At 43.2% G+C, this 14,861-nt stretch overlaps 1 protein-coding gene across 5 annotated transcripts in view; it reads right to left on the bottom strand.

The window, feature by feature from the left end:
* B3GALNT2 (beta-1,3-N-acetylgalactosaminyltransferase 2) overlaps nucleotides 1–5,574 on the bottom strand; it is a 58,147-nt gene extending 52,573 nt beyond the window's left edge. For all 5 annotated transcript variants that reach the window (XM_079899846.1, XM_079899847.1, XM_079899848.1 and 2 more), the window contains exon 1: nucleotides 5,239–5,574. In XM_079899846.1, coding sequence (XP_079755972.1) covers nucleotides 5,239–5,350 — 112 coding nt within the window. In that variant the 5' untranslated portion in view covers nucleotides 5,351–5,574. The remainder of the gene's footprint in view (nucleotides 1–5,238) is intronic.
* Between the last annotated feature and the right edge of the window lie 9,287 nt (nucleotides 5,575–14,861).

Below are 14,861 nucleotides of genomic sequence, written 5' to 3'. Positions count from 1 at the left end.
CACTAGCAAGGACATCAGCCACCTCCACACTACCATTCCTCTCTAAAATTCAGAGTGCTCACGAGGAATGAGGCACTGTTCTGGGTGTTTTATTAACTGAATCTTCACAATAACCCTGTGAGGTCATCATTTTATAAATAAGGAAACTGAAGCACAGAGACCAGATTAGCATATAGCGATCATTTTGGACGAGGCAGCCCTAGGCGAAACTGCAAAGCAAGCTCAATTTGTCTTTGACCTTCTGCTTGCCCCATGTCGGTTTCCATTTAACAAACTGCGAGCACCTTGAGAGCAGGGACTAAATACCTACTACTCTAAGCATTTGTTGAATGGATCCGTTTCTTTCCTTTCTCTTTAGTTTCCTTCTTTCAAAATATCCTAGAAAGAGAAGCCTCTTTTGGTACATAATTTTTCTAAATTAACTGTTAAATAATTCCTGCTAAGGCATAACCCCAAACCAATACGTTATCATTAAGATATCCTGTATCTTTATTCCCTAGCCCAAATGTCTGTCTCCACCTCCATTTTCCTCTCCTCACCCCCTAGTTGTGCTGGATTTCACAACAGGAGATCTACTGGCTCTTCACCAGCTGTTCTCCCTGACTGGGCTTCACCTGTTCAAGGTGAGCTACTACATTAGAATAGTACCACGTACTAACACGACTGACACACTTCATTCATGCATTCAGGTTCCTGCCCAACTGTGACCTCTTTAGAGCGGCCCCCCCGACCTCTCTATTGATTTATTTATAAATTTATTTATTTTTGGCTCCGTTGGGTCTTTGTTGCTGCACGCGGGCTTTCTCCAGCTGCAGTGAGGGGGGCTACTCTTTCATTGCAGTGCACAGGCTTCTCATTGCGGTGGCTTCTCTTGTTGCGGAGCTCGGGCTCTAGGTGTGTGGGCTCAGTAGCTGTGGCTTGCGGACTCTAGACCGCAGGCTCAGTAGTCGTGGCGCACGGGCTTAGTTGCTCCGCAGCATGTGGGATCTTCCTGGACCAGGGCTCAAACCTGTGTCCCCTGGACTGGCAGGTGGATTCTTAACCACTGCGCCACCAAGGAAGCCCCTGACCTCTCTATTTAAAACAGCAGCACATCATTCTCTATCCTCTTACACTGCTTTATTTTTGTCACCACACATCACTCTCCCCTATGATATTTAATAATTATTTTCTTATATTCTGCTTTCCCTTGTGAACTGTAAACTGCATGAGGGCAGGGACTTTATCTTGATTACTGCTGTAATCCCACACCTACAACAGGAGTTGGCACAGAGGAGGCTCTCAAATATTTGTAGAATCAACTGCAAGTCAGAGGGCCTTTTTTAACATTCAGGGGAAGTAAATCTCCCTGCCACGACTTAATGAGACTGAAGACAGACAAAGAGGCAGGAGAGAAAAGAGAACAAAAACAAAATTCAAAATGTAAATTCAAGGGAAGAATACTTAACAAAGTCTTGGGTTTTCTCTCTCACTCTAGGCTTAAGGGATAAGGACTAAAATGTAAAAATGCTCCAATTTTTTGGTTTGAACTGGTGACAACACAAAGAGAAAAGAATTTGTATGAAATTTTAGCAATCAAGATGCTTCTACTGTTTTTAGTTTTGAAAGTACCAAAAGTGCAAAACGAAAGTTAGGACTCTGCAAGGTTTCACTTAGATTGAATACTCTATTTATTATTTGACTAGATGCACAATATCCACCTAAAGTCAAAGTTAATTTACACAACTAGTACTGATCTCCTCACCAATAGCCCTGCCCTTTCCAAGGTCTACTTCCTAGTTTCCTTAATCTAGCCTGGTCTCACAGGACAGCAGATAAGGTATCACTGAAACACTGACGGAGGGGGAAAAACTTATCTCAAAAAGAAAAAACATTTTTTTAAAAAGTTACTTTTAATACTTTTAGGTGAGCCCCACAGAAATAAAAAACACTAGGAAAAGGTAACCCCCTCACCTCCAGGAGTGGCCCAGGGGAAGACTGGCTACCTGAGGGGAAGGAAGCACAGAAGAGACCCAGTGCAGACAAAGGGAAAGGGAATGTCAGTGGGGCTGGGAGCTGTGATCACTACAGGAGAAAATGTGAGCACAGTGGGACTGGCTCCAGGCACACAGGCAAAGGGCAAAAGGGTTGGACATGAAGCCACAAAGCTTCCAAAACTAGAACAAATAATTTTAAAATGTGTATGGAAACACAAAAGACCCCAAATAGACAAAACAATCTTGAGAAAGAAGAACAGAGCTGGAGGAGTCAGGCCCCCTGACTTTAGACTATACTACAAAGCTACAGTAATCAAAATGGTATGGTACTGGCACAAAAATAGACACATACATCAATGGAACAGAACAGAGAGCCCAGGAATAAACCCACACACTTATGGTCCGTTAATCTATGACAAAGGAAGCAAGAATAGACAATGGGGAAAAGACAGTCTCTTCAATAAGTGCTGCTGGGAAAACTGCACTGCTACAAGTAAAAGAATAAAATTAGAACATTCTCTAACACCATATACAAAAATAAACTCAAAATGGATTAAAGATGTAAATGTAAGACTGGATACTATAAAACTCCTTGAGGAAAAAATTGGCAGAACACTCTTCGACATAAATCGCAGCAATACGTTTTTGGATCCATCTCCTAAGATAAAGGAAATAAAAGCAGAAATAAACAAATGGGACCTAATTAAACTTAAAAGCTTTTGCACAGCAAAGGAAACCATTGATATAAACAGGAAGACAACCTGCCAAATGGGATATAATATTTGCAAATGATATGACTGATCAGTGATTAACATCCAACATATATAAACAGCTCATACAGCTCAACATCAGAAAAACAAACAACCCAATTTAAAAATGGGCAGAAGAAATGAACACTTTTCCAAAGAGGAAATGCTGATGGCCAACAGGCACATGAAAAGATGCTCAACATCCCTAGTCATCAGTGAAATGCAAATCAAAACCACAATGAGACGTCACCTCACACCTGTCAGAATGGCTATCATCAAAAGGAACACAAATACTGGGGGAGGATGTGCAGAAAAGGGAACCCTTGTATGCTGTTGGTAAGAATGTAAACTGGTGCAGTCACTGTGGAAAACAGTATGGAGATTCCTCAAAAAACTACCATATGGCCCAGCAATTCCACTCCCGGGTATATAACTGAAAAAAACCCCAAAACACTAATTCAAAAAGATACATGCACCCTAATGTTCACAGCAGCGTTATTTACAATTACCAAGATACGGAAACAACCTAAGTGTCCATCAACAGATGAATGGATAAAGAAGATGTGATATATATACACACGATGAAATACTACTCAGCCTTAAAAAAAGAAAGAAGTTTTGCCATTTGCAGCAACACGGATGGATTTGGAGGGCATTAGGGTAAGTGAAATAAGTCAGAGAAAGACAAATCCTGCAAGGTATCACTTACACCTGAAATCTAAAAGATATAACAAACCAGTGAACATAACAAAAAAGCAGCAGGCTCACAGATGTGGAGAACAAATTAGTGGTTACCAGTGGAGGGCGGAGGGGCAATACAGGGGTGGAGGAGTGAGAGGGACAAACTACTGGGTGTAAGATAGGCTCAAGGATGTGTTGTACAACACAGGTAACAGAGCCAATATTTTGTAATAACTGTAAATGGAAAGTAACCTTTTAAAATTGTATTAAAACATAAAAAATAAATTTAAAAAAGTAAGAAATTGTCAGGGAGGCCTACTAAGTTTTCAGCTTGAACGTACGGTTTTCACTTGTTTATGGACCCTAAAAGATATTTAGGTCATAAATATCCTAAGTATGCTCTACAAGTAAATTCCAGTAGAGCTCACTCATCATACAGAAAAGAAATTTGTAAAATGCAAAACCCAACAGGTGTTACAGAGCACTATATATCTACAGCACTCTTTCCTCAGCTCCATTTACAAAACCCTAACAAACAAAACAGACAATAAAAATCCTAACCTGTTAAGTTAAATGCCCTGTAACACTGCACTCTCATTAAATCATTTAAATAGTATCTTAATTCCATTCAGGTCACACAAACAGCCTTCTCAAAGAACTTGTGGCTTCTCTAATAGAAAAGGATTTTAAGAGACAGTTACCAGAATAAAGAACTCCAATTATAACAGTGAGATTGCTTTGAGGACTGCCAAATTAGTTTCTGTACTTTCTACTTCTAAGTTAAGGCACAGAGCCATCTCAGAATTGCAAATATTCAACTATTCTTTAAAATATTGCATAAGAAAACAACTGTCTTTAGGGAAAAGTGGTAAGAAAAAAACTCCCAACGTAGTTAAAAACCAAAAAGGACTATTACCTCATCTTTAAAACAGCCTTCTAGGCTTCTTTACATGTCCTAGGGCAAGCCCTTAAAAAAGAAAACAAGAAAATAAGGGAAACCTGAAGACGTCTTCAGAGCAGTGGAATTCATTAACAACAGAAAACCCCCTGGGCTGTGGGCACAGCATTCTATTTCTCAGGCTGTGAAGTGAACATGAACAAAGGTTTCTTTCCCACGAGAGAATAACTTTTAGAGCAAATGGCGAAGACCATTAAAGAACCTGATATTTTCGTGTATATTTCATTCACAGGCTTTTGCAAACCAAGTTCCCAGGAACAACTCCACTCGCAGCCATGCCTCGATTTGCTCAACCGACTTACATCGCAGTTTTCAAAGGATTCACAAAGTACAGTATACTCTCAAAGCAAAGTTATTCCTTAAAAGCAAAACACAGCCACCTTTTAAAACACGCACAAACGTGATCCACGGCCCGAAGACCTCAAAACTCTTGACCGAATAACCAACACCTGGGGAGGAAGAAAGCAACCTGGTAGCCCAACCCCGGGCGTGAGCAGCTGCCGCTGAAGGGCTGAAGGACACGCGGGGCTTTGCTCCCCGGGCAGGCGCCGGGCGACTCGGGCCAGGCCTGGGGACAGCCGGAGGGCTTTCAGTCGCGGGCACCGGCTTTGTGCCCATTAAGAAACGCGAGGAGGTGAGAAGCGGCCGAGACGCGAAACGAGAAAAGCGCCCTCAAGTTTGCCCGATATTAACGCCTCGAGGATGAAAAGGGCCGTTTGTTTCATCGGCGGACCGTCGTGTCGGGCCGCCCCCCGCCCGGGACTCCCGGCGGAGCTCCGCGAAGGAAGCCGCCGGGAGGTTCGGAGCCGGCTTCCCCGCGGCTCGCGGCCGCCCGGCCCGCCCCGCCCCGCCTCGCCTGGCCCCAGGACCTCACCTGCCCGGCCGGCCCCCGAGGCGCGGGCGGGCGGCGGGGAGCGCAGCCGCAGCCAGAGGTGCAGCGCGGCCCCGAGCACACACGGGCACAGCAGCACCAGCCAGTTTCGCATTGGCCGCCCCCGCCTGCTCCACCTCGCACCCCCGCCGCGCTCCGGGTTCTCCCGCGTCCCGGGAGGGAACCTGCAAGTAAGGAGGCCGAGTGCCGACGGCCGACTCCCGCGCTACGACTCCGGGGACGCCCGCCCTCGCGCCCGACGCCGTCCAGCTTCCTCTCGGCTTCGGGCCCCGCGCCTCAGCTTCCTCAGACCACCAGCGGCAGCAGCTCAGCCGGGCGGAGCCCCGCCCCCTGCGCTTGGCCTCCCCTGGCCCCGCCCACCTTTTCCTCTCACTCGCCCCGCCCCCTCCCCTCGCGTCCCCTCCCGCTCTCGTCGGCCAGCCGGGAGCTGAAGTCCCGCTCCAGGATCAAGCCGGGAGTGCCCCAGGGATCCAGTGACTGGAAAACCACACTTCCCATAACCCCACGCACTCGCCTCCGTCACTCGGTGGTTGCGGAGGCAGAGCGCGAGGCCCCACACGGAGCATGCGCAACCCTTTTCGACGTCTACCGCCCCGCAGCGGCCGAAGGGAGGTAGTGCCGGGCGACCCCGCGCTTCGGGGCCGCCCCCACCCGGGAGGGAAACACAGCTGAGGTGGAATGTGCTGATTGCCCAAGATTGAAAGGGAGATCTAAGGGAAGACTTTTTAAAATCACGCAGGAGCTTCCTTATGCCGAATGCTAGCCTTGTGTGGGAGATAGGATCTTGCGGACGCCGGAGATCAGGGCGAAGCAGCCCAGTTGCCTTCAGCTGTGAATCGTCGAGTATTAGTTCTGGTGCAGTGTGTACCCGGCTCTTTGCCCGGTCCTGTCCTCTAGGAACTCAGGATGAGTAAGACCGCGCCCAGGGGATCAAGCTGTGGAGTACGGCAGCGACGGTCCAATCTAGAGTAAAATTTCACGTGCCCGGGTGTCCAACTAGCGCTGGAAAGTTGCCAGTAGAACGAGGCGCGCACACACCTGCTACAGGACGTGAGTCGGGAGGGCCGAGAGGACGCGGGCTCCGAAGCACCTGTGGGCAGGACCCCTGCAGCGCTCCTTAAGGATAAAGTACTGCCCACTGGCCCGAGGACTTGACCCCTCGGACCCGCCCGCGGCCAAACGCACGAGTGCCCTGGTTGAGGCCGTGTGGGTGAAGGGGCGAGACGGTCAAGGTACCGATGTTAAGACGACGGAGGAGAGGAGGAAAATGAGCGCCTGGCTTGTGGTGTTCCGTTTATTTGTTTTTCAAGTTTTCCCAAATTGTGGAAACAGAAGTTAACTATATTGTTGGGGAAAGTCTTGGTTGAAAGCCACAGAAAATCCACTTCGAACAGGCTTAAGGAAAAAAGGGTAATTGATTCAAAGTCACTGAACAGTCCAGGAGGAGACGTCTTAGGCACTGTCAGTACCATAGTCTCCTTGAGTGGCAATTTAATTTCAGTAGAAATTAAAATTACTTTTTATTTGATTGTTTTGTAATATGGCCTGTATTATATTTAATTTTAAAATTTCTTATAATAGTTGTATAAAAGCTATAAGCCTAAAGAGTTTATACTGTATGTTTGTACTGTTCAAGTAAAATAATAAAAATAATTTAATTAATATGGGGTCAGAAGTAATTTTTTCCCTTTAAAGGGATTTGTATATTCATTGGTTATCTATTGCTACCTAACAAATTACTCCCAAACTCTTAAAACGACAATAATCATTTATTATGTCTCACAATTTCTGTGGGCCAGGAATTGGAGGGCTAAATTTTTGTTCAGGGTCTCCCATAAAGTTGCAGGCAGATGTCAGCTGGGGCTGTGGTCATCTGAAGTCTTGATTGGTGCTGGAGAATCCACTTCCTAGGTGGCTCACTTCCATGGCCGGCAAGTTGGTACTGCCTTTCCGCCTCTTTAAGTTCCTCTCTAAGTAGCTCTCTCCAGTGAGCTGCTTTATTATTTTTAAAAATATTATTTATTTATTTTGGCTGCAGCATGCAGGTCTTAGTTGCAGCATGTGGGATCTTTAGTTGTGGCATTCGGGCTTCTTAGTTGCAGCATGTGAACTCTGAGATGCAGCATGCATGCAGGATCTAGTTCCCCGACCAGGGATCAAACCCAGGCCCCCTGCATTGGGAGCTCAGAGTCCTACCCACTGGACCACTAGGGAAGTCCCTCCAATGAGCTGCTTTAGAGTCCCCACACCATGGCGACTTGCTTCCCCAAGAGTTGGAGACCCAAGAGACTGGTGGAGATGGTGCAATGCCTTTTATGATGAATGCTTGGAAGACACACACTGTCACTTCTGCAGTCAACACAGACTAGCCCTGATTCACTGTGGGAGGGACCACAGAAGGTTGTGAATACCAGGAGGCAAGGGTGATTGGGGGTCATCTCATAGGCAGCTGGCGGCTGTCGCAGTATATTATACAAATATGAGAAACAATACTGTTTGTAAACAGTTTTGGGAGTCTTCAGGGCCCCTAGTATTCTCCATGGCCCCTGAATACCCTGAAGACAACAAAGAAAAATTTGTCCTTCTTGTGGGAAACATGGAATTAGTAGGCTGTGATCTTTGTGGCTCCTGAGCAAATGTCCCCAAGATCCGTGCACCCTTTTCCCAGAATGTTTACGTATTGCAGTAAGGAAGGAGAATACATAATGTCTTACATATTCCCTGTTAGAAGTTCTTCTTTGTTTAGAAACCATGCTAACCTGCTTTCTACATTTCAAGTAAAGAAATTGTCAAGAAAGTAATAATTGGTTGTCACTAAGGGTGTCCTGTTTTTTATCCTCAAGAAGAGTATTAAAATGCCTCTCTTGAAATCCTAAAATTTTCATTGTGATTAAAGGTTTATAACGAGTTAACCCCAAAACAGGAATAATCCCCAATTTAGGCAGATCTATTAATTCATCAGATACTTATGGAGCTCCTATTATGTGCCAGGCATTTTTGTAGGTGCTTCGGATAAACTGATGAACAAAACAAAGGTCCTTGTCCCGTGATGGTGGCAGCAGGGGCAGACTGTAGACTATAGATATAATAAAGAAATACATTTTACTGGCACGCGGAAGATGGTAATTGCTACAGAAAATATGAAAAGTAGAGCAGGGTACGGGAATTGGGAATGTGGGACTGAAATGGGGCAGGTAACAGTATTAAATAGCAGTATTTAAACAACTGTTCAGAATTACAAGGAGCACAAAAGGGAGGAATAAAAAAAACCATCCTAATATATTAACTAATCACAATGTTCCTTCCAATTACCAAGATGATTTAACCTGTGAAGGAAACTTCACTGGCACCTGACAGGCCTTTTTAGCATCTTCATCTCTCACCACAGTGGGAGCTGCCTGTATCAACTGTTGATAGGATCAGCAGTCATCATTCCACCTACTTGTTATCTCTTACCACCTGAAAAACTTTAGTGGGTAAAGATGTAAGAGAGACAATCCGTATAATGGAAAGAATAAAAAATTTAAAACCCAGAGACAATGTAAACAGTCTGTGGAGTGAACAAGTTAACAGAGAATTCGAATTCGGGAGAGGCAGACCAAGGATGGTTGGTCACTCTGATTGCAATTAAGTGTGGGAAGGGGCTATGAGAAAGGAATCATAGAGAATGATGGCAGCATAAATGAAGAGTTATCTGACCCACCCCACGGAGTGGCTGTGGGATTGAAATAAAAGGGACCAGAGGGTGGGAAGGGCATTCAAGAGCATCCTAGGCAAAAATAAATAAATAATAAAGACAACCCCGAGACAGTGATGACATGGCAATTAGGGAAATGCAAGCAGTCTGGTAGGACCTTAAGAAAGTTAGGACTGGGGAATGGTGAGAAGGTGATCATCATATGCTATGCTAAGGAATTTAGATTTTATCCTGCAGGCTCTGAGGAGGATTTTTTTTTTCTGACTACAAAAGTAATACATAATTATAAACAGGAATTTGGAAAATTCAGAAGAATATAAAGAAGAAATTAAATCACACCAAATACCAATCATATATTGCTTTTTTCCATTTAAAAATATTGGCAATCATACTGTAAATACAAATTTATATCCATTTATTTTCACCTACCATAGAAATAAGCATTTTTGCATTTAATTAGTAGTCTTAGAAAATATAACAACTGTACAATCATTTGTTCACACTATAATTTCTTACCTGTTCTCCTCTTATTGGATGTATAGGTTCTTTCCATTTTTTCTACTATAATAAATAATACTGGCACTTCTGTGCATTTCAGATGATTTCCTTTTTAAATATTATTCTAAGGCTCTTTGTACATACTGGCATTGTATCAATGTGTATGTCTGCCTTTAACAAGTACATTTCTATCTCATCCTACCTACCTTAGCATTTAAGAAAAAATTCTTTTCTAATTCAAGGGGCGAAACGTTTTCTCATTAGTGAGATTAAATATTTTTATGTTTCTTAGGTGCTTCTGTTTCTTCTTCTGTAAATTACCTGTGTATTTTGCCTCTTACCTATTTGTAAGAGCCCTTTATATATTAAGGATATTAATCCATTATATTTGTGGAAAATATTTTTCCCATTTTTCTTGTCTTTTAATTTTATGACTTTTTGGACATAAAACATTTAAAATTTTTATGAATTCAAATAATCAATATTTTCATTTTTCCCATATTTTAGGACATTTCTAACCATGAAGTCTGATCAATACAGGCATATCTCAGAGATGTTGTGGTTTCTGTTACAGACCAGTGCAGCAAATCAAATATCGCAATAAAGCGAGTCCTATGAATTTTTTGGTTTCCCAGTGCATATAAAAGTTATGTTTACACTATACTGTAGCCTGTTAAGTGTGCAATAGCGTTATCTCTAAAAAAAACAATATTCATTCCTTAATTAAAAAATACTTTGTTGCTAAAAAATGCTAACTATCATCTGACAACTCAGGGTTTGGATAAATACCCAGAAGTGGCATTGCTGGATCATATGATAGTTCTATTTTTAATTTTTTGAGGAACCTCTATACTGTTTTCCATAGTGGCTGCATCAATTTACATTCTCACCAACAGTGCAAAAGGGTTCCCTTTTCTCCACGTCCTTGCCAACCAACACTTGTTATTCCTTGTCTTTTTTTTTTTTTACATCTTTATTGGAGTATAATTGCTTTACAATGGTGTGTTAGTTTCTGCTTTATACCAAAGTGAATCAGTTATACATATGTTCCCATATCTCCTCCCTCCTGCACGATGAAAGCCATTCTAACAGGTATGAGGTGACATCCCATTGTGGTTTTGATTTGCATTTCCCTTATGATTAGTGATGTTGATCACCTTTCCATGTACCTGTTGGCCATCTATATGCCTTCTTTGTAAAAATGTCTATTCAGATTCTCTGCCCATTTTTTAAAACAGGGTCCAATTCTTATTTGCCAACAGCGAAGGAAAAATTACCCTTGAATATCTCTTAAATAGCCAAAAAAGCATGGTATGTGTGATTTTGTGTTTGCAAAAATCTGTGGATTTTTTTCTCCTAATTCTTTGTCATTAATGTTTCCCTGCAGCTCTTCAATCATTCACTTTCTTCCCCAAGGAAACCATCTTGCTTATCAGTCACTTAAACAATAAAGTTCACTTCTCTGGGCCAATAGTTAGGAAACCCTTAAAACCAATCACATTCTCTTCAAGGGTTTTAGGACCTAGGGCACACACTGTCCAAGTAATGTGTACTATTTAAATGATTACTTCTCTTTCTTTTTCAGCCAATTGTTGAATTCTTTTAAGCTAAGAATTAATTTAAATGATGTGGCAGATAATCTTTGCAGAAGAAAGCCTTTTTTCCACCACCAGATGGAACTCTTTTAACATCTCGGTCTGAGGCATCTTGACTCTTGTATTTTGATTATCCTACTTGTTCAGGGCTTCTCTGAGAAGAATAGGAGAATAGATACTACCAAATTGTCTTACAAAATGGAGGCTGGTGTAAGGGAAGCAGAATGAATAAGGAGAAGAATAGGGGAAGAGGTGAGAGATGTAGTCTCCAGCAAGAATATGATATAAATCATGAAAAGGATTCTCACTGTCACCCTGAAATGGAGAGTACTAACTTGATGGATTTGAGTGGGGGAGTAACATGATCTGCCTTATGTTTTAGCAGGATCACTCACACTGCTGTGTGGAGAATGGACTGGCTGGCGGGGAGGGGTATCTACCAGGAACAGGAGAGGAAGAGGAGTATCATCTGCATTCTGAGACAAGCTACGGAAGCAGGGGCCGACCAGAAAGTGGAAGAATGCGTCCAGAAGGGAACTAAATGGACCAGGTCTAGCTGAGGGGTGCAAAGGGTAGATTGAGGGGATGCAGTGGTGTGCCACCCGGATCCCCCTTTCTGGACGGAGAGCGGACTGCTGATGACTCTCAGTTGAATCTCCTTTTGGGAACTGCTCTTAGCTGAAAGGTGCTGCCTTGCCTAAGGGTACAGCTCTCTCCCCTGAGGCAACCTGCGTCCAATGACGAGTTAAATAGGGGTGAAAAGATGCGGGGTAACTGAAGAACCCTACCATGGCCTCTGTTGCAACTGCATCCCAGCTCAACTTCTTCCTCTGCCCAATCCTGCTGCCCTCACTCCCTTATACGTGTCTCCAAGAGCAGTTGCCAGTAAACCTCCTGCACGCTACCTGAGTTTGAGTCTGTTTCCCGGGAAACCTGACCTAAGACAGTGATTCTGTTCAAACGTAAATAAGACCACCCCATTTCTCAACCTAAAATCTTGCAAAGGGTCATCAGTTCACTCACAGGGAAACCAAAGTTCTCAAAGTAGACTACATCCCCTATTGCCCTCCACCTCACTGCCTTTGTTCCAGAGCCATATTGGCCTCTTTGCCACCCCCTGAATATGACAGGTACATTCCTGCCTTAGGACCTTTGCACTGTTTGCTCCTTTGGCTCTTTCCCCAGATATCTTCATGTCTCACTCTTTCGCCTCCTTCAAGTCAGCTAAATTGCTACCTTCTCAATGAACCCCTCCCCATCCTTTCCACTGAAAATTACAACCTCCCCCCCCACTCCTAACCTCCACTATTCTATTCTACATCACTATCACCCTCTAACATACTGTCCGACCTACTTATATTTTTTTAATTGTCCCACATAGAGCAGGAGCTTTTCCCCCTCCATTTTGTTCACGGCCATATCCCAAAACATGGCACTTTGTAGGTGTTGCATAAGTATTTCTGAATGAATGACTGAGTGAATGAACGCAGAAATCCTTACCAAGTTAATTGTAGTAATCCATGGCGTGTGGTTACCCAGGGATAGTGTAGCAGAGACACAAGCTTATAGGTGCAAGCAGAGAAAGAGGAAATTACAAAGGACACTGAGAGGAAGTCAGAATACAGGAGGAAAACGGGAGAAAGTGTCACAGAAGACAAGGGTGAGGTGGGGAGGGAGGACAAGCGAACGTGAACAGTGCTGTCACTGTATGAAGTGAGGTAAACACTTATAGACTGAATGTGTCCCCCACATCCATATACTGAAATCTAACCCCCAACAGTGATGGTATTTGGAGGTGGGGCTTTTGGGGGGTAGTAAGGCCATGAGGGTGGAGCCCTCATGACAAGATTAGTGCCCTTATAAGAAGAGGCCAGAGAGCTAGGTCATTCCCTTTTACCAGTTTCTACAACAAGAAGTTTGCAATCCGCAACCGGGAAGATGGTTCTCACCAGAGCCCAACCATGCTGGCACCTTGATCTCAGACTTCCAGCCTTCAGAACCATGAGAAATGAATCTGTGCTGTTTATAAGCCACCCCGTCTATGGCGCTTTGTTACAGCAGCCCGAACTAACTAAGACAAAGACAGAAAGGTGTCTACTAATTTGATGTTGCTAGGTAACTCGCAGTTTTAAGCTAGTTAGGGTACTGTGAGCTGAGGGAAGAATAATAAGTAATGAAGTGGAAATGGTATACGGATTACTTTTTCACGAAGCTTGGTTGTGAAGACAGGAAAGAGGAAGATCAGAGCTGGGAGGAGGGTTCAGAATGAAGAAGTGTATGTGCATTTAGGTGGGAGTCTAAGACTAACTTGAGTATTTTATATGATGTATGGAAAGAGCCAGTAATAGCCGTATAATTTATCATCCACATCAGAGTTTTGAGAGCAAAAGGGGACCGAACAAGTGCTAAATTGGATAGATGCCAGGACACTGGGGAATTTCTGTAAATGTGGACATAGGGTCACCCCATCCAAAGCTCAGGTTCTCCCTCCAATTCTTTCCTTCCTTGCACTTGGCAGGCGATTGCATTTTCTACCGGTAGGTGGCAGTAAAAGCTTGCCTCTGGGCTTCCCTGGTGGCGCAGTGGTTGAGAGTCCGCCTGCCGATGCAGGGGACACGGGTTCGTGCCCCGGTCCGGGAAGATCCCACATGCCACGGAGCGGCTGGGCCTGTAAGCCATGGCCGCTGAGCCTGTGCTTCCGGAGCCTGTGCTCCGCAACGGGAGAGGCCACAACAGTGAGAGGCCCGCGTACCGCAAAAAAAAAAAAAAAAAAAAAAAAAAGCTTGCCTCTTTTTGCCTTTTTGTTTTTTTTGAAAAGGCAACTAAGTATTGATAAAGGTTAGTTTAGCCCCAGGCATATGCTGAAAACAGATTTCAATTTAGATTTTACTTTGGGAAAATTCATTTTGTACCTTTTTATGATAAGAAGCATCTCTATCAGTTTTCAAAGAGGAAATAATATTTGAGCAATTATAAAATATGTTAGTTGTGCTGTATTTTCTGAGCCATTCTACCTTTAAAAGATGAACGTCTCTCTTCCTCCTAATACAGAATAACTTCTATCAATGTCAGCAGTTCAGTTTCAGTACGTGCATTGCTCTATGAACACACTTCTTATGTGTATACATAAATTTTTAGCCAAGTCCAATTTTGATAGATCCTGGGGGACCTTGCTATGGAGAGATTATAAATATTTTTAAATGATTACATATGATACCAAAATTCTTGTTGTCAAAGATAAGACTAGAGATGTCCAAAGAGAAAAACTTTTAGAAGTTGAGAATGGTAAGGTGAAAGAACACACATTATTCAGGCCATCCTGGCAGAATCTAATTACCAAAAGACTTAAAATTCAGAAAACTTCGTAAGAAAAAAACACAAAACAGAATTAGAATAATTCTTTGCAGGCCCATTAGACAAAGTTGAGTTCAAAACCCAGATTTGCGTATATGAATTATGTGACCTTAAGCAAGGAAAATACTTAACCTCTTTGTCTCAAATTCCTAATCTGTGAAATGAGACTCAGAGGGCATACTTCAGTGAGTTGTTTTGAACATTAAATAAGAAGACACATGGGTAAAGTCGATAAATGTGTTTCCTGCTCTCCTCTAAACATGAAGACAGCTAGACTAAAACGAGGCTAATGCAAACTTAACCCTTGGAAAATAGATCACCAAGTTAAGAAAATGAAATTAATTCTAACAGTTGCTTTAAAACAAGCAAATAAACAACAACAAAACCCCCCAAAGGACTGGACATACATTAATTCAGTATTTCTTCAACTTTACAACTTGATCCCAATTATTCAGGTACAT

This window comes from Stenella coeruleoalba (genome assembly GCF_951394435.1).
Source record: "Stenella coeruleoalba genome assembly, chromosome: 16".
NCBI classification, from domain to species: Eukaryota; Metazoa; Chordata; class Mammalia; order Artiodactyla; family Delphinidae; genus Stenella; species Stenella coeruleoalba.
This window is presented reverse-complemented; position numbering and strand designations above follow the sequence as displayed.